Here is a 19,980-nt window from a genome sequence, read left to right on the forward strand (position 1 = left end):
GTATAATTTCCTGATGCCTGAGTATTAACCATCATGATCTGCCAGAGTATAACCAGAACAATATATGTATATATAGTAAGAAGGAAAAAAAAAAAAAACTAATTTTAACAGCGAAGAAAGGTTAAATTCATGACATCAATTAAAGATTTCATACCTTTTAAAGACGCGTTTATTACGTTAATTTTCTCTCTCTAATCATAATCCCTCCACCCTCTCAGGACAGGGAACCTCTCTCTCTCTCTCTCTCTGTAAATATATCGAAAACACAGGCCTATTTGTTTTCTTGTATTCTCGCGAAGAGAAATCAATATTTTCCCTCTATTTTTTTTTTTTGTGGATTGCGCGTCTTCCCAAGCTGTGGTCTTCCTTCTCTCTCTCTCTCTCTCTCTCTCTCTCTCTGAGAAATTTTATTTCCATTTCTGTCCCTGGATTTGAACCTTTTTCCTCGTTTCACAGCCTCGTGCTACAAGTCCTTTTAGAAGATCACAGGCCCTCGGACGTCTTTTTCCTTTCTTCTTCTTCTCGTGAATGGAAGAGGAGGCGTTGGAGGAGCGTGAGATCTGAGGCGGAAAATGTTATATCTCAAGCAGCCAAACGTTGTCCCGCGGAGCTTGGAATTCCGGTGATCTCGCCTTCGTTTTGTTTTGTTTTTTTTTTTTTCTTCTTGTATGTGTTTCTGATCTCGCCCGAGCCTGAGGCTCGGGATCCGGACCATGGAGGGAGAGAACGAACCGCAGGCTCGGATCGAGGAGGAGAAAGAGGTGGCGGGGAGGAGGAGCTGCTGCTTGCAGAAGTTCAAGCTCTATGAGACTCAATCGGTGAGATGTCTGATAATTAGGATTTGTTTTTCTTATTTTTTTATTTTGTATTTTTCTTATGAAAATTCGATTTTATTTATTTATTTATTTATTTTTACTTAAAAATTTTATATTCGCAATATTCGATCTAGGTCGTTCCTGCGTTTGGGGCCGTGGAAAAAGATAGAAACATTTTCCATTGGTAACCAATTCCAACAGAAAGGATTGGATTTCTATGGAAGTGAATTCTACGGAAATGAATTCATTTTCAATGCAATAAGCTGAGTTTCAAAGAAATGATTTCCTTTCCAATGGTTTTTTTTTCCCTCTCTTTTGCTTATTCAAAGCGAGTGGATTCCTCTTCAGCTTAGCAATTCCTTGGTTTTCATTTTATTTATTTATTTATTTTTAAAGAAAAAAAAAAAGCCTGGTTCATACTTCATGGTTGGTTTTTACATCTCTCGTAATTCAATTCCCTAGCTTATCCTTGCAATATTTGCCCCAGCTTTTAGGTGGGAACGGCAAAACCTGGGAATTGAAATAGAATTTTAGACTTTTCCTAGATTTTCTGGGAAACCTGGTGTGTCAACCGAACAAAATTTAATCATTATTGAAGAAACGCTATTCTATCATCCCCAATGAAATGTAAAATCCATTGAATAAATTCCCAGACAACCAAACGAGCCCCAAGTAATAAGAACCCAAAAAACATAATTATATCAAGAATACAAACAATCACAGTAAAACCTGAAACCTAAAACCCCCAAAGCTTCAATTGCCACAAACACAAACTATTTGTTGTATCATCCAAAACCCTCAAATAGCAAACAAACATCTGCTGCACTCATCCGTATTTGACAACCTCGAGTTGAACGGCTAGCCAAGGAGGCATTTGCCATCCACCTCTACATTTCATGTCTTCTACCAAACTATCTATATAAATTACGACATCAACCTTCACACAGCCGATCAATTATTCGATCATGAACCTATGATCAGTGGTCAAGAGATCCCTAACATTACCTGACACGACCTTCATTTGCCACCCTATATATATATATATTGGTGAAGGGTCCTTACCCTTGCTCGGGTGGTAGACTCTCAGGAGTTTCAACTCCCGGTCAAGGGTTCAAGTCCCCATCGGTGGTGAAATTCCACTAGCGTGAGTGTGTGGGGGTGTGTGTGCGTGTGTAAAATATATATATATATATATATATATATATATATATATATATATATATATATATATATATATATATATATATATATATATAGGTCAAGAGATCCCTAACATTACCCGACACCACCTTCATTTGCCACCCAATTTATCCTCCTCTTTACCATCTTTCATTCTCCTTGATTTCAGACCTCATGATCAACTCTCTCTCTCTATATATATATATAAAATGAATTGTCATTTTGTTAAAAAAGAAAAAGAAGATTAAAATACAAAAGAAAAAGGCAACAAAACAGCTAACTTTAAAACATCTTATATCATTAAATCTGCTTCAAAGACTCTCCCTCTTTTGCTAGTTGATCAGCAATATCATTTGCATTCCTTTTGACAAGATGAAGGGATGCGGTAGTAGTGGAGAAATATCGACCGCTTCATCCAGCTTATTTGTGCACTCCCACTGATATTGTCCCGAGGAAAGCCAACCAATCGCAACACTAAAGTTGATTGAAGAGAATATGTTGGACAGCTTCTTCTTCTTCTTCTTCTTCTTCTTCTTTTTTTCCTTTTCTTTTTATTGTTATTTGTCTCCCTCCACCACGAAACTCTGATTTGTGTCTCGATCTTTGAATTTCACAAATAGCCTATCCATATCGCCTTTGTACCCTTCAATTATGATCCGGTTTAAGGGCTTAGCTTGACACCAATCATTTCTAGGGCTTTTGCCACATTGGTTAGGTTCTCCAGCAATGCTTCCATGGTCCTAAGGCTTTTAGTTTATTTGTTAGGTTCTTAACATCTTCGAATGACAATCCAAGCTTGTGGCTAGTGACCCCAGCAATGCTTCCACCCATATTGTTCTTCAATACTGAATGGTCATCCAATTTCTTATTGAGATTTCCCTCCTAACTACCACAGTCCTCAAAGAATCATCAAAACATCTTCACGTCTCAACCAATATACCCTAGCTTTCTTAGACCAAGGTAGCGACATGAATGTCTTGACTCCCATATGAGATGAATCAATGGATGACGAAGATACTGGCCTGGGGTTGGATATACTTGGTGGCCAAGGACTGGAAATCTCCTGGCTAAGCAGCAATGGTGACTCTCCGACCAAGGGGTCCCTTCTAACTTTGAATCTATCAAATGAAGAATCATCTTCTCCACAACTATCATCACCAATTTCCACTTCTTCCTTGACCGTCTCTACCAGACTCGTGAGTATTATCCGCCATAGATCCTCTTCCCCAGCTAGGCTGATGGCATGGATCTTATCCTCACGTCCCCTATCACATCTTTGTTCCTCCCAAACAAAATACTTATAAATGTTTGTCACCTGGATTTGACTCAGCGATGTTGATTTATTTGCCCATGAGTGGCAAACATTCAAATGGCACGCATAAGGGTACGAGAGTCGATAAGACCCCACCTTTGCCCAAAGGATTCTATCACGAAGGAGACAGAGTTAATTTCTTGCGAGAATTCCCCATTCCCAATAGGGCTATCAATTGGTAGCTGATAGACTCGATCTGTTTTTATGGGTCTCAGTCCAATTTTAGACCCTTTCAGAATGTGTGCTAGGTTGGGCTAAATCATTTTGGACCTGATTTTAAAATCAGCTCTAGTCTGGTTCAGATCTGGTCTGGTTAAAATATCGGGTCTGGTTTGGACCCTTTTAAAATTGGGTTAGGTTGGGTCCAGCTAATTTTAGTAGCGCATACATATGTTAAATATGTATTAATTATTCTAGCAATATAATGAGGTTAAAAAAGCTACATGCATGTAAGAGAGCCTGTTTATACACTATGCATGTGGGCAGATGTCTCCATCATGTGTGCTCGACCATGTGAATGCCATTATTTGACCCGAACCTGATTTAAACCCAAGGTCCGAAGGCACGATGGGTACTTGAACCCGATTGTCTGGGTCCAGTTTCTCAAAATGAGACAGGAACTAGATCAGCCTGGGGACAGGTGCTCTAGGACCTCATCCGAACTCGATCCTTTGACTGCCCTATTCTACATATAAGGAATGATGCTCATATCCAGAATGAGTTCATATAATTATTCTAGCAATAGAATGAAGTTAAAAAAGCTACATTCATGTAAGAGAGACTGTTTATGCACTATGGATGTGGGCAGACATCTCCATCAGGTGGGCTCGACCATTTGAATGCCATTATTTGACCCAAACCTGATTCAAACCCAAGGTCCAAAGACCCGATGGGTACTTGAACCCGATAGTCTGGGTCCAGTTTCTCAAAAATGAGACCTGAACTAGATCGGCCCGGGGACAGGTGCTCTAGGACCTAATCCGAACTCGACTTTGACTGCCCTATTCTCCATATAAGGAATGATGCTCGTATCCAGAATGAGTTCATATCATTCAAATGTCATAAAATATAGGCAATAAAAACACAAACAATACAATAACAACAACAACAAACAAACAAACAAAAAAGAAGAAGAAGAAGATGTTACTTGGTCTCAGATCCACATGGAATTGCTAGGCAGCTCAAAGTTGTCATCCCTATTCCTATTGGGGTGGCCATAATACTGTTACTTTCCATAACTGTAGTATTTTGCCCGGCTCATGAGCTGATAACACTGGGCAGTGTACCTACTAACATATCGATGGGTACTCATCCTCAAAAAGTGCACCAGACTCCAGTACTCCCATCGTTGGGTGCTGATCACATTAATTGCCATCATAATTAGAAATGTTATTGTTGTCCTTATTCCTTGTTTGTTATAACATATGATATGGGCCTGGTTGCAGCTCGTACATTGTTGGTAGAGCTTTGACCAGTTGCAGAGAAATAGAAGTATTTCCATTTTTAGTTTGTTTGTACTGATTTAGGTTGGTGGTTGTGTTGTTTACGATGCTTTCCAGGCATATCTTTTAAGTGATTTAAGCATTTGAATTGGTGGAAACAAATTGAAAAAAGATATATTTTTATTTTTCTGCAATCATCACAGCTCTGACAACAATTTAGGAGTTGCACCCAGGCCTATTCATACCATAAACTCACAGGGAATAAGAACAGATGCAACATTTCTACCGGATTCTATGAGATTCAGACATAACTATTTCTTCTAAACTCAACGAAGCTTCTATGTAAGTCCATGTACTGCATGTTGACAAATTTGTGTATTTGATCACAAAATGCGCAGAAATTTTACATGATAGGAAGAGACAAGAGTAGAACATTGTGGAGAGTGTTAAAGATTGACAGATCAGAGCCCTCTGAGTTAAACATCCGTGAAGATTCTACCACTTACTCAGAGAGTGAATGTTGCGATCTTTTGAAGCGGGTACATGAAGGGAATAAGTCCACTGGTGGACTGAAATTCGTCACCACTTGTTATGGAATTGTTGGTATGTACAGTTCAAGAGAAAAAGTATTGTTTACTGCCTCATAGACTTGCATTACCTTCATTGGAAGATCTTTAGAACCCCGTATGGTGCTTTTTCTGTTTTGCAGGGTTCATTAAGTTTTTGGGGCCTTATTACATGTTACTTGTCACACAAAGAAGGCAGATTGGAGCTATCTGTGGCCATACAGTATATGCTGTCACCAAGAGCGAGATGATTCCACTTCCAAATTCCACTGTGCAGTCAAATATGGCTAATTCTAAGCATGAGAACAGGTCTTTAGTCCATTCCGCATGTAAATGTATATAATGTCAATTGTACTTCTCAAGGAGTCTGTAGAAATTAGTGTTCGGAATCGTACGCTGCCCATGTATTCTTGAAGAGAAATTTGTTCCGATGTGATCTTCTAGTCTTTATTTCTATTTTAATATTAGAAACAAAAAATGGGTAGCAACTCAGAGGTCTGTTAATATGATCATGGCCCATGCGAGATGGGATGTTAATATGGGAGGTCTGTTATTATGTGCATGGCCTATGTAAGAGCCAAATGCTACATCTTATTTTTGTGAACAAGCATTTCAGTCTTAAAATCTTTGAGATGAAGTTGTTCCCACTCAACAATTCGACATGCATGTTGGGAATTTTCATGTAATTATAGGTTTGTTATTTTAAATAAATAAAATTGTGTTTCATGTAATATTAAAATTTTTAGTCTATTGCCTGATTATTTGTGGTAAATGAATACATAGACAAGCATCAAGCATTTTAATGCTAAATAAAACAAAATGAATCATGTTCTTTGGAGTTACATATTTATTGTTATTTTCTTCTTTTTTTACCAGCTATAGTAAAAATTATCTGTCCATTCTTCTACAACTTTCTTATGTTTCTTTTTAGTTTCATTTAGATCTTCAATGGACATTCATTCATGTATTTCTGTGTTTTTATTTTCATGGCATAGATACAAGAAGCTCCTGTGCACAGTGGATCTTACCAAGGACTTCTTTTTCAGCTATTCATACCATGTTATGCGTAGTCTTCAAAAGAACTTATGTGATGATGAGACAGGACAAGTTCTCTATGAAACAATGTTTGTTTGGAATGAGTTTTTGACGCGTGGAATTCGAAATAACCTCAAGAATACTCTCTGGACAGTTGCATTGGTATATGGCTTCTTTAAACAGGTAATGTTCTGGAAAAGATGTTTCTGGGGTAATAATAAAAAGACATTATGAAACTACATGTATACATATATGTACTATTTTCACTTCTCTTTCAATGTTTTATATAAACATCGGTATGTTGTTAGTCCGACTGCATAACTATCTTCTTTTGTATTCATCATTTTGTGGATTTTCTATTGGGACCTGGAATCTGGACTATTCTCAGGTACTGTAAAATGGTTTGGAAAGAGTAACTTCATCATATTAGTGAGTTTTCTAAGACTATTTTCTTAAATGCTGCAAGGTATTAATACAGTTCTGGATGGATATCAGAGGAACTAATGTTGGAAGACATAATTATCATTTATAGAAAGAATCATTAAGATAATTCATCTAGTAAACATCGTATGACCAAAAGATTGCTATGATATCTGTCTGTATAGAGGCTGGGAAGAGGATTTCCTTAACGTTTTTAAGGTTAAAGTCCCCTCCTCAAATCAGAAGACAAGTGAAAGTGATCTGATAGAGGTAACCCAAAAGATACTCTGCACTCTGGGTTTCCAATGACAATGCCATATACGGAGGTCTTAGTCTCCTACAATAGCTCTTGAACCATTAAGAATATTGCATGTACACTTCCATTTCTTTGATAAGCAGCTCATTTTATAAGTAAATAAGATTTTTGCATTTAACTTATTCATTGATAAACAACACTCGGAAGCTTCTTCCGTGTGAAGTTCTCAAAGTATTGAAATTCAATCTTGTGATTTCTATGTCAAAACATTTAAGTTATTCATGCCTTTACATTTCAACATAAAAGTTAAGATAACCGATAAGAAAACATAAAAGTTTAAAGAATTTAATGCTGCTCTTGCAAGTTTCATCCATGTGAAGAATCCAAGATTTGGAAATTCAATCTTGTGAGCTAAAAGACCTTTTTTTTTTTTTTTTAATGGTGTGAGCTAAAAGGCTTAAACTATTAATAAATTCAAATTTTGTCATAAAAGTCTACCCTTTATTCTGCATCGTTTGATAAGGATTGCTAGAAAATTATCAGAATGGTATTGATATTAGAGGTATCTCAACTTCATCTTTGGTTTGCTGAAGAAATCTGTGTTCTTAAACTTAGTACACTTGACATTGAAGTTCGATCATAATCTTACTTCACACCAATGAAATGATTAAATTTTATCACTTAACTGTATCCGTCTGTGAGTGCTTGCAATTTGATTTCTCTCAACGAAGCCAGTACATATCTTTGCTTTTGACAAGGTCTTTTAGTGTACTTTTTAATAATCATAGTCAGGAGTGAGCCATTACGCATATAAATGCATTTTACCACCTTTCCAGTAAGCAAACAAAATTTTATTAAAACCGCTAGAAAGTTGCTTTATACATTAAGGCGATGGGTTAGAGTCTCCAACAGAAAGGGAGAGGCTGGCCACACCACTCTTAGGCAGATCATCCACTACAGCATTTTTTTTTTTTTTGAAGAGCAACACAATTTCATTAAAGAGGAAAGAGAACAACAAAAAGAAAACAGGAAAAACCAGAAACTAGGGACGCTGAGATAGCAAACCAGCTACACACCTTGGAACAAAAGATTACAGCCCCTGAGTTTGTCTACATTAGAAGCCCATTCTATAATGAACTGATTCACTCTACGGAGGAGGGACAAAGAAGATTGAGACTCATTTCTGAAGCATCTGTTGTTCCTCTCTTCCCAAACTGTCCACCAAACTGCCAACAAAGCAATCTTCCAAATAGGGGATCTAATGAGAAAGAAAAAGCACTCTTTGGATCTCCTTGCCCCATGAGATTAGCAAGAGATCCAAGACCCTCTTTTAACGAGGAAAGACCCATATTGTGAGTGCTTGCAATTCCGCCTGACTAGAGTCCCCCTACACCACTAAATCCCGAGAAAGAAAGCTTAACTATGCCTTTAATGTCCCTCAGAACACCCCTAATGCAGTTATCACTTTCTAGATGACTCAAGGAACGAAATTATTCATAATTTCATATGGATTTTGTATGAAGTACTTTCCTGCAAAGTATGCCAGAAGCTATAATGATCTATAAGCTAGTACATTCTTAAGATCAGCAACTAAGTTTTTATTTTACGAGGACTTTCAACAGGATCCATATCTCAGATTTACCTCTTCTTGCATCACTAGGGTATTACCATCTATGATGTTTTCAAAATTCGTCCAATTTTGTTTTCAAACTATATTTTACTTTTTGATTAATAACCTGAATTTTTAAAATAAAGAACAAAAAACTTAGAAAATGCAGCAACCAAGGGATACAATACAACTGAAACAAATTACAGCAACTCTCTCATCTTGAATAGCAGGGATTCCTGCTAATGATTGCTCAAGAGGAATGATCAAATAACAGTCCTGATCGAGTTATTATGAGCTCCTTAGCCAATAGATCTGCCGAAGAATTCACTTCACAATTAATACGAATGAAAGAGACAGATCCAAGAACAACTCTACAACATCCAGAACAGGCCAGGCGCATTGTCCAGATTTGACCCACCCAATAACATTGGCAGAATCACCTTCGATAATGACTTGGCTTGTGGTTGAAGTGATGATTGACTACATATTGGACTCCCTGTGACAAGGTGAAGCGAAAGCTTGTGCATAGAATCAGATATGCTGACAGTGACTGCGAATTCAGGAATGGAATTCCCAGTACTGTCATCCATCATGACTCCACCTGCACCTGCCTGGCCTGGGTTCACCAATGAGCACCTGTCAAAGTTCAGAGGATTGCTTCTGTCAAGCAAACACTTTTACCAGTAGGCTTACAGCATAGTAGTTATTTTATTCATTTTCAGATCATTAAAGGTTTTTCAACTCGTTAGGATCCATATTTCACCAATTTTAGCAGCTGTTTGCTTCGGGTGTTAAATCGATCATCTATGGAAATTGTGAAATGTAAGCAGCCTATGCCTAGAGAGCCACAAGCATATTCTGCTAGACTTTCTCAATCAGTCCTTCCAATCTTTGCCAATTAAACATTCAAAGGGCCATTGAAAAATGGGAAAGTGGTGTGAACATTTATGAAATTGAGTAAAACATGTGGTATATGCATAATCCTGATGCATCAGGACATAAACTGTGTGATAATATGCCTCCTCTATACAAGTGGGGCCCTTTGTTTGACAATCTAGACGTTGATCTGATGTGCTACAACATGGTTGGGGGATGCTCCAAAACTCTCCCAGACTTGTAGCTGAAGCCTGCTCACATGCCTTAAAATAGGTAACTAAAAGATAATGACCATAGTATAGATAATGCGAACAAAAATTATTGTTGTATTCTCCCTTTATAGCTATGTTTCACTATTCATCTCTTCCATTTATAATCTCCAGCATCGCAAGTGATCAATCCCAAAATTAGTAACACCTTGGTTTAAATGATTGCAAGGACTCATTTGATACTAAATAGGATAAATTTTGAATACCACGATAAATGGGTGATACTGATGCAAACACACAAGCTTGTGGGTCTCATGCATGTTTCTACCGATACAAGATCCCATCCTTTCCTACGAAAGTGGTCTTCAACTCCCTACAAGACCTACAAATCTGCCACTCCACTCTATCGTTCACCTGTCTGCTAGCTAATTTTATGGAGTTTTACTTGTTCTCCTTGGGGATTTGATTAGATAGTAATTTTTATGCTTAATTCCTATTGTATGTTAGGATGGAAGTTCATTGTTATTGCAAGAAGTGGCATGGCATTGTAGTAGAAGTTCAGTCAATAAAAGCTGCATGACAACACACACACACACACACACACACGGGTTTTGCTAATGTCCCCAAACCTTTTAAATAGCACTAATGTCGATATGAACCATTCATTCATTCATACAACTTGGAGCAAGCCGTGGTGCAAGAATCACGGCGATCGAATGATCCTAACACTCTGAATGGGGCCAATTTGTTAGAACCGTCCATTGTTTACGAGCCATAAATCACATCGTTAGAATCATCAAATCAGAGTGTTACTTTAGAGTCATTAGAAATACAGAGTGGGATCTATCTACTAGATGTTTCAAGATGATGATTGGACCTATTTGTTTCTCCACTCAAATCTTGACTGTCCATTTCCATGCTACTAATTAGAAGCTTAGAATCACCCGATTGGCATGATTTTGGCTTGCTCCTAGTTTTATGAATGAATGAACTGTTTGGATCGACATTAGGTTACTGTGTGTGCCATTTAAATGTGGATTGGGGAGGTTGCTGATGCCCCCATGAAGGTGGGACGTAAGCAAAACCATGCTCACACACACACACACACACACACGTGAGAAATGCTTACACACAACTACTTGAGCTCATCATGGTGTTTGTATAATATCCAACCTGTCTAGCAAGGTCTTTCCACAATGAAATTGAGAGACCCCCAAAAATCAAGTCAATCTAATTATCAGGTGGTCCACATCATCAAAAACAATGAACAACTAAAAAATCTCCACATTCTTTTGTGGTACATCTAATGGTTGGTTCAACCTGATTTTTGGGGTGTTTCGTTTTCATGGTGGGATGACCATGATGGGTCAGGTGGGATGCCATATAAACACTATGGTGAGCTCTGTGTGTGTGTGTGTGTGTGTGCGCGCATGTGTGTGCGCGTGTGTGTGTTTTATCTCATAAGGTACTGCGCTAGTGGCATGATGCATTTATAAGCTGAACGGCTATTCAGCACATGTGAGATTGTGGAAAATACTCTTCAAGTCCCTGTAAATACAAAAATACAATACTGGATTGACATGGTGCAATCTTTGTCGAATGAGCTGTGTAGTACTTTCTCTATTCCATTCACTCTTGGTTACAATGTGTTTGTGACTGGTCTTTTTGTCTTGTATGGATTCTTGTGTTTTCTATTTTTAGGTTTTGACTATTGAAAGATTACTGATAGTTGTATGTCTTTGTGAATTCAGGCCAAACTTTCACTATCAGGAAAGGATTTTAACTTGACACTCATCGCAAGGCGCTCACGTCACTATGCTGGCACCAGGTTGAGATAAATTATGCCTTGTAATGGATATTTTGGGTTTTTAATGACTTGCATTAGAGTCATAAGTTCATACATTTAACAAAATGCCATTGCATACAGTGGGTCAAGTTCATAGCTCTTCTTGTATTTTGAAGTTGAACTACTGCTTATCCTAGGTGGTTGCTTCTCTGTGATAGGTATCTGAAACGAGGTGTAAATGAGAAGGGTAAGGTAGCTAATGATGTTGAGACAGAACAGATCGTGTTTGAAGACGTTCCTGAAGGATGTCCAACCCAAATAAGTTCCATTGTGCAGAATAGGGGCTCAATACCCCTTTATTGGTCCCAGGAAACTTCACGCCTGAATATTAAGCCTGATATCATATGTAAGTTGCATGATATGCAACTATGAACATAATATGGACTTGTTGTGTATGTCGTCTATTTACTGACATGGTTTGTCTTTCTTCTTTCAGTGCAGAAGAAGGACTCAAATTACAACGCTACCCGCCTTCATTTTGAAAATCTTGTCAAGAGATATGGGCATCCAATAATCATTCTAAATTTGATAAAGGTAGTTTTTACCGCATCGCAAAGAACTGCATCTTATTTATAGATGTGTATCCATCAATTTGGATTTTATAAATATCTGATGGCTTCTCCCTCTTATTTCGTTATCGTGGTTGGTTGTGAACAGACACGTGAGAAGAAGCCTCGAGAATCCATACTCCGTGCAGAGTTTGCTAATGCAATTGACTGCATTAATAAAGATCTAGATGAGGAGAACCGACTAAAATTCCTTCATTGGGATCTACACAGACACTCTAGAAGGTACCTGGCTTGTGGGCTTGTAATATTTTAGGATGCTAATATTTTTATCTGGAAATTTGTTTCTAACTCGAAAATAAAATAATTTGATTTTCAGCAAAGCTATGAATGTGTTGGCATTTTTAGGAAAAGTAGCCACGTATGCACTGAAATTAACGGGCTTCTTTTATTGTCAAGTTGTGCCAACTTTAAGACTCGAGGGAGCTCTTAAATGGAATATCTCAGAGTAAGTATTTGTTCTTAAGTGCATTAGCTTCAAGCTCCATGCTTGTCTCTTCTTAGGTCCTTTAGTATCCAATATGTCTGAACATGCGCTGACTTAGCATTTAGCTTTAATGAATGACTACTGATAATGTTTAAATTAATTCTTCACTTCATATACCTTTACCATGCCTTGAAGCTTAAGTGTTTGGATTTTTTTTCCCCTTCAGGTTTTGAATACCTAGAAAGAGTCGTATCATTAAGCTTTGTCTTTCTCATCTTTTCTATGTTAATTTTTCATTACTTGTATTGGTCATCTACAGCCTATCATTTTGTCTGCTTCCCTACAGAAGATCAGTTTCAACTTTATAATATTAGTAACAGTGGTCACATCAACTCTAGTTTACCATTAATCATTTAAGTGGTTTTCGTTATTTTCTAATCTTGTAGTATATCATATGAGAAAGAATCAAGTTGTTAAATGCTAATCGAAGCCACTTATCAAGGATAGGCCCACCAGTAATCACACCACTCAGATGATTATGGTCGTTGGTTGGAGGATTTTTGTCCATTTAATGCCAACTGTTACCTTCTCCTGACTGCCCACTGGTAATCTACCGGAATCCTCCAATTTATGGCTAGGTTCACCAAGCTGTTGTGATTTGTTGGGTAAGGTAGAACCCAACAGATGAAAGGTCCATATCTCATTCTGGTGTTCCGCGTGAAACTGATATTTAATGCTTAATAACTTAGGTAATATTGATTTCACCAAATCCTCCCTTAAGGTATAAACTGTTTTCATATATGCATTAATTCTATTTAGTACTTTAAAGATTCGAAAATGTTAAATTCATCATCCTCTACCTTTAGTCCTGATACTACAGTGAACAAAGACCATCATTGGACATACTTTTTTGTTTTGCTCTTAGTCGATTGATTCTGCTTCTTCTTCTTCCTTTCTTTTTTGGTGGACCTATGTGTTACAGGAACGGTGATGCTGGTAACTGTTCTCTTCAAAATAGTTGCAGCGTTAATACAGAGGATGTCGATTTCTCAGATAACAGAACCAGCCCGCAAGATAATGGTGTTGTTAATGAAAACGATTTGGTGAAGCCACCAATGCTTCAAAGAGGTGTCCTCAGAACTAATTGCATAGACTGCTTGGATCGAACGAATGTAGCACAATATGCCTATGGTTTGGTTGCTCTAGGAAATCAGCTGCATGCCTTGGGCTTCATAGATGTCCCGAAAATTGATCTAGATGCCCCTTTGGCTGATGCTTTGATGGGGTTTTATGAGACAATGGGTGACACGCTTGCACACCAATATGGTGGTTCTGCTGCCCACAACAAGGTACTTCTATGCTGATCTAAGTCGGTCTCTTGATGGAAGTTATGGTATAAGTTTACACCGGCTGCCAACCTTACACAACCCCCCTCCCTTATCTGTGCTTGGGGTGGAAGTGAGAGCACAAAACGCCCACAGGTGCAATGTAATAGACTATTACATAGGTTGATTACAATCAAGCGCTGTCTAATACTCTAGTATCATTTATGTTTTACTTTCTGCTAAACCACCACCAAATGTTGGAGATTGGGGACCCATGGGCAATTGAGGAATAAATGGTTTACACTTTCTGATCTCCTTAAACACTTGCAACAGCCAATTGCAATTAATTAATAGCACTCTAATATCTATTAATCATCATGCCATGCTGTTTCCCAGATATTCTCTGAAAGAAGGGGTCAATGGAAAGCTGCCACCCAGTCCCAGGAGTTCTTCAGAACACTTCAGCGGTACTACAGCAATGCCTACATGGATGCTGAAAAACAAGATGCAATAAATGTGTACGTTTATGCTCCTCATTGTTTTAGACAGGCCTCATGACACTCGTTTTACTATGTGAAATGGACAAGATTTCATGTTGTTACGTTTCCATCCTATCAAATGTTTAGTCATGTTGTGCACATTTGGTTTTTGAACAAGCAGGTTTCTGGGGTATTTCCAACCTCAAGATGGTAAACCAGCACTTTGGGAGCTTGACTCGGGCCAGCACTTCAATGTTGGGGGGCGTAACTTTTGTGATGGAAATGCAAGGTATTGATACAATAATTTTTATTCACTGTCAAAGTCTTGTCACTGTTTGACCAACACTTTCTTTTGGTCACTGAAATAACCACTATTCCCTCCCCTGTAAAAATTCAGATAGAAACATGAGAAAATGCAGTTAATTATGTTACTCGAAAAAAAGAAAAAAGAAAAAAAGAACTGGTTTAGTTGTCCAATCCAAAGCATTAAGATAATTTGGCAAAAAATGTCTTCCAAAACCTTTTTGGCTGTTTTCACAACTGATTCCCCTCCAATGGGGTAGGCATGGTTTGGTGTGAGACCTACCAACTACGGGGTTGAATGGTTTTTCTCATGGGAGTGCTTATGAGGGTTACTAATTATTAAATAACCTTATTTAGCACAAGATCTTGTTGATAATGTTACAGAATTTGCATTTATAGTTTGAAATGCAGTTCCTATCATTCCCCAGACAATATCGAGTGCGATATATGAACCCAATTGTTTGGCTTAGATGTTTTCAGCATGTTTAGGTCTTGTTGATATTTGATTTTCCATCTATTTTGAGGAATTCCTCTAGGTTACACTGTTATCTAGATCTTATTCAATAATCATTGTGTTTCTATTTTTTCCAGGTCATTATTCATAAGATCCCTATCAGATGGCAACATTCTATGTGAAAGCAAGACGCCTGTATCTAGCACAAATGTTGGACAGAAGAAACTCTCTAACTCGGCATTATCTGAAAGAACAGTTCAAGCAGCAACTAACAAGGGTCTTTCCGATTCCACTCCAGAAATCTCAACTTGTGAAAGTGATGTTTCATATTCGAGGTTAGCTTGCTTCACCAACTCATGTTCCTTGTACTCAAACCAAACATGGTGCAGAACCATTCTTCACTTGACCATGTTCCTGCTGTGGATCAGCCTGTCAGTTTCATTTTTGTTTTGCTTTTTCTCTTCTTTGTTTTCTTTGCCTCAAGGCTTTTTGAATAAAAATTCGTCGCCTCTAAAGAAAAAAAGAAAAAAGAAAAGGGTTGACTAATTGATCAGATGATCATTAACCATCCTATTGATGACCTACGAATGGACAGTGAAAGAATGTGGCAATGATCCACATTAAGGGGTAAAAGGTCCAATAAGTTGAGAGCATCCTTTGAGGGCAGCACTCCTGTAAGTTCTATTATACAGTGCCCTGGACATGGACATCTAGCCATCTACCTACTACAGTATGCTTAGGTTTACAGTTTGTCTAAATGAAGGCCATTGTTCTATGATCCAAACCATCGATCTGATGGGCAATCTTTTGCTTTCTCTGGTTGCGCAAAGAAAATAGCAACACTTTCTTTCATAACCGTCTAATCACTAGCTGTAATAGCCGTAAAATATATGGTAACGATTTCCCCACGTGGGATTCTTTGGTGCATAGACCATCCAAAGTGGTGCAATCATATTAAAGGCTTGGATCAATGAACCATGGGCCCTACATTTTAAAACTGAAGACCTGCGTATACTGAAGAGTGAAGATATTCATTGGTCGAGCATTGGATAGTCTCTCAAAAGGAAATTGCATGCTGTGCTTAGGTTAGCTCACCCCTCATTTGTATATCACATATAAGAGCTTTGCTTAGGTGCACACATGTGTGCAAGAAGGCTCATGTACACACCACACATGTGCCAGCATGGAACTATAGGTCTGAAATCTAATCCTTCCATCAGAATGGCACCGCTATCTTGACACCGTAGCCTACGAATCAGAATCAGGTTGATCGGTGGGCCACAGTTTGCAAAAAGAATGCACGTCTCTGAAAATTTTGGATGGAGTTTTCTAACCCATCCACCTGTTTCTAATATTGGGGGCTACTTGTGGATCAGATTTACTTTTGGGAAAACATGTAGAAGGTCGGACCAACCTGACCAGATCTATTCATCTTTTTTCCTTCTTGTCATCTGTATCACCCATCCATAACTTGCTTTACTCTCACCCATAGGACCCACTAAAATAAAATAAAAACCTGATCGGAGATGAGAATAAAAAAGGGAATATTCTTTTTCAATTATGGAAAGAATCTTTTTATTTGATTCCCCTTACATTTTGCTAATATGCTGCCTTCTATAGGTACACCCCCTCGATGACTCGCCGGCAGCTTTTTGCAGATATGCAAAGAGATCGATGCTTTGAAAGTGATCATGTCTATTTAATGGAAAACGGGCCTGGAGATTCGAATTTCCTTGACATAGATTGGCTTTCTTCCTCTGGGAACTCATGTGAGGAAGAGACATACGACAGGCAAGTTCTGTTATTCATTGTAGTTCCTTCAAATTGCAATTACATTCTGCTCAACTCCAGTCACTAACAATTAGAAAGTCATTTCCGCTTTATTGAATTGATAAATGCAATTCAATTTGGTATTGCATCCAATTGCATTGTTAATCTATGAATAAATACAGATTGTGTACATGGTGTGTGAATGCACATTTATTGAAAGATGACAAACTTTCCCCCTTTTCATTGCCACAGCTCCACACTCATCATTTCCCCTATTGCCAGCCGATCATCAGAAAGTATTGCTAATGGCACGAGTGTAGAAATGACCCCACCCTCGAGTGAAAATGGATCCAGCACGAAGGTCAGTGTTCTTTTCAGTCGGCATATTTATAGGATTTAAAAAAAGAAAAAAGAAAAATTTTTACTATTTCAGTAATCTTCATACCATTTATCCAACCACGTTCATTTAGTTCTTGAAGGATCATGGTTAAACCCCAATTTAAACCTGATAAGGGGACATGTTCATCTGATGACTGGACCAGCTTGAAATTTGTTCCAGTTCAAATGGCAAATGCCACATGAGAATGTGTTGCATGTAAAATGATGAGGATTGACAGTGCTTACATGACACAATGAAAAAGTGTCATGTGTGCCTTTCAAATGCGGGGCCACAGTGAAAAGAACAAATCATAACTTCATGCAGGGTAATCCTTGCTTTCGCTGTGGGCCCCATATCTAACAGGAATATGCAACACGTTTTCATTTGGGGAGATCAGGGGTTGCACAAATCCCCTGCAACTGCTGGTTGCATGCAATTCACACCCATGCATGTAAGAGGGGGTTTATTTGGGGCTAGAAAACTTCTAAAACTAACAGACATCTCTAGTGTAGAAAAATTGTACTCCAAAACCAGAAAAAGTATGTCATTTCTGGCAACTATAGATGGTTGAAGTTTTCACCCCCATTTTCTGATAGGTTTTGATAGTTGAATCTTTAAACATTATACTATGTTATCTCCATGGATTAAAAAAATTCAAAATCATTGCAGGGTACAAAACCATCGTCGGATGGATCCCATAATTCAGACCTTGTCGGTGGATTTTCCGAGAGTTTTGTGGAATGGGTTACCCATGGCGATACCCTATGGCATTGATGCTTTGATTGAATTTCCATCAGTATTTACTTCCAACTTTATCTGACCCACTGCTCCAAGGATGTCGGCGGCCCATCGGCCATATAAGGAATAAGTTATAGGAGAGAGCAAGAATCAACGGCATGAGGCACCCGGCATCCTCTTGTAAGATATCTCTTCTTTATACTCTTCTCGTGGTTCACGTACATTTACTTTGACCATCAAATCCTTGGTCAGGGTCCAATACAAGTATGAGGAAAAAATAGCTATAATTCTTTTGGAGCTCTTTTCCACTTCGCTGCGGTTTATGAACCTTGAATTTTCTACGTGTAAATAGATATGATATATATTCACTCCCTCGAGCTCCATATTTACAATAGCATTATTTCGTTTTTTTTCCCCCTTGGTGAATCTGCATATATAAGAAAAGAAAAGCAAAAAAAAAAACAAGTAGGCAAGGAAAACCAAATGGCAACTGTTTTAGGATTTTCACGAAAAAAGAAACTGTCAGAGAACTTATTTAGACGACCTTTGAATTTTCAAAAGGATTTTGTCCGTAAGGTTTGATGACAGTGGCTGAAGTGCTGCTTTCATCGATTGCTTGTAAGAGTGGGCATTTGATCATCATGGTTGAGCGTTCGATCTGGAAATTATACTCAAACCATGTCGACCACAATGCTCGAACACAGCACTTTCAGGAAAGAAAATGTTTGTAATAGATAAAGGGGAACAAAAAAAAACCCCTCACAAAATTACATTGGTTTTTTTCCTGTAATTTCTTTTTCTTTTAAGCACATTTTGTCAGTTATGCCATTCAAATGTACAGTAAGAGGATCCTTTTGAAAATTCAATATCTAAATCCTTTTTTTTCTAAATAAATTCAGGATTTTCAGTATTCTTTTTTTTATTATTATTAAAAAAATAATTTTTTTTAAAAAAAAATCCCATTTAAATTTTCGAGAGCTTTGCAGCAGTTTATATTACTCTGAAATCTGTTCAGAAAAGCTGTGATTATGATTCAGAGTCGTTGGGTTTTTCCATCCAGTGGTTAATCTCTCAAAAGGAATGTTGCCACCTGGAACTTGGTATGCATATGTCGCCTGTCTCACATCAGATTGGGACAAAGATCTTGAGCCCATAGATGGTTACAATGCCTTCAAAACTGATGCCCGCCATCTTAACATGGCTGAAATTGGGAATATTGGCCCCTCAGGTATATAGCCAAATTTACCCGAAATAAATGCCTGTTTTGGAGATGTCATATACAGCTCTGTTAACACCCCATTTGGACGCGCTTTCTGATATGGTTTTTGTGGTACCAGCGTTATTTTGATCCAAACGCATTTGGATCCACGTACATTGTAGATTTCAGTAATAGGCGCTAAAATGCATAGTCAGATTGGTGTTTTCCAGGTCTACTTGAAAAGCATGCTTTGCAACCTCAATTTTCAGGATTGGGGAATCGGGCGCAAAGCTTAGTTGCCCATGAATTGTTAAATGAGAAGTATTTAGGCGCCTACCAAACAGGGCTTACTGTGTTTTCTGCAATGGATTTTAAGCATTGAAATTGATTGATAAATTGTGGGTTTGGCTCTCACTGTTTTTGTGTTGTCGGATACCACTCATGATGCGCTCCACTGCAACAATTACAACGCGTGGCATCATCATGCCACGGTTCACCAGGTAGGCCACAACATGCATGCGCCGAGAAACGGGTTACATGTAAACATGTGTTTATGGGACTGGTGTGGGGCCTGCCACATTTGTCTGTATAACATCCACTTCGTCCACCAGTTTCACCAGATCATGTTGGGATATGATCCCAGATATGAGGAAGATACAAAACTCTGCTAGATCACACCACAAGAAACGCTGATTGAACGGCCTGGTATTCAAATGTTCGGGCTCAATGCACATGCCATTCGACCGGTTCATAAGGTGATTCCCAACCTGATCCAA

At 38.2% G+C, this 19,980-nt stretch overlaps 1 protein-coding gene across 2 annotated transcripts; it reads left to right on the forward strand.

Annotated features, from left to right (window-relative positions):
* The first annotated feature begins 262 nt into the window (after positions 1-262).
* Positions 263-18,419, forward strand: LOC131228164 (phosphoinositide phosphatase SAC3-like). 2 transcript variants are annotated; one of them, XM_058224005.1, is made up of 16 exons: positions 263-818; positions 5,147-5,351; positions 5,458-5,623; positions 6,310-6,532; positions 11,471-11,547; positions 11,724-11,911; positions 12,002-12,099; positions 12,223-12,356; positions 12,451-12,579; positions 13,541-13,907; positions 14,280-14,401; positions 14,544-14,651; positions 15,257-15,454; positions 16,740-16,910; positions 17,142-17,250; positions 17,938-18,419. In XM_058224005.1, the coding sequence occupies exons 1-16, from the start codon at positions 714-716 to the stop codon at positions 18,040-18,042; spliced, it is 2,505 nt and encodes an 834-aa protein (XP_058079988.1). In that variant the 5' UTR covers positions 263-713; the 3' UTR covers positions 18,043-18,419. The 2 variants fall into 2 exon arrangements, with proteins under 2 accessions (XP_058079988.1, XP_058079990.1); XM_058224007.1 differs by lacking the exons at positions 263-818; positions 5,458-5,623 and having other exon boundaries at positions 5,213-5,351.
* The last annotated feature ends 1,561 nt before the right edge of the window (positions 18,420-19,980 follow it).

The sequence above is a fragment of the Magnolia sinica genome, chromosome 15 (assembly GCF_029962835.1).
Source record: "Magnolia sinica isolate HGM2019 chromosome 15, MsV1, whole genome shotgun sequence".
Lineage (NCBI taxonomy): Eukaryota > Viridiplantae > Streptophyta > Magnoliopsida > Magnoliales > Magnoliaceae > Magnolia > Magnolia sinica.

What these genes read in the sequence shown, in the direction of transcription:
- LOC131228164 (XM_058224005.1), top strand. Translation starts at nt 714, where the DNA reads ATGGAGGGAGAGAACGAACCGCAGGCTCGGATCGAGGAGGAGAAAGAG. An exon ending in AGCTCTATGAGACTCAATCG is followed by an intron (nt 819 to 5,146) that starts GTGAGATGTCTG and finishes CAAAATGCGCAG; the next exon opens with AAATTTTACATGATAGGAAG. An exon ending in CTACACAGACACTCTAGAAG is followed by an intron (nt 12,357 to 12,450) that starts GTACCTGGCTTG and finishes TTTGATTTTCAG; the next exon opens with CAAAGCTATGAATGTGTTGG.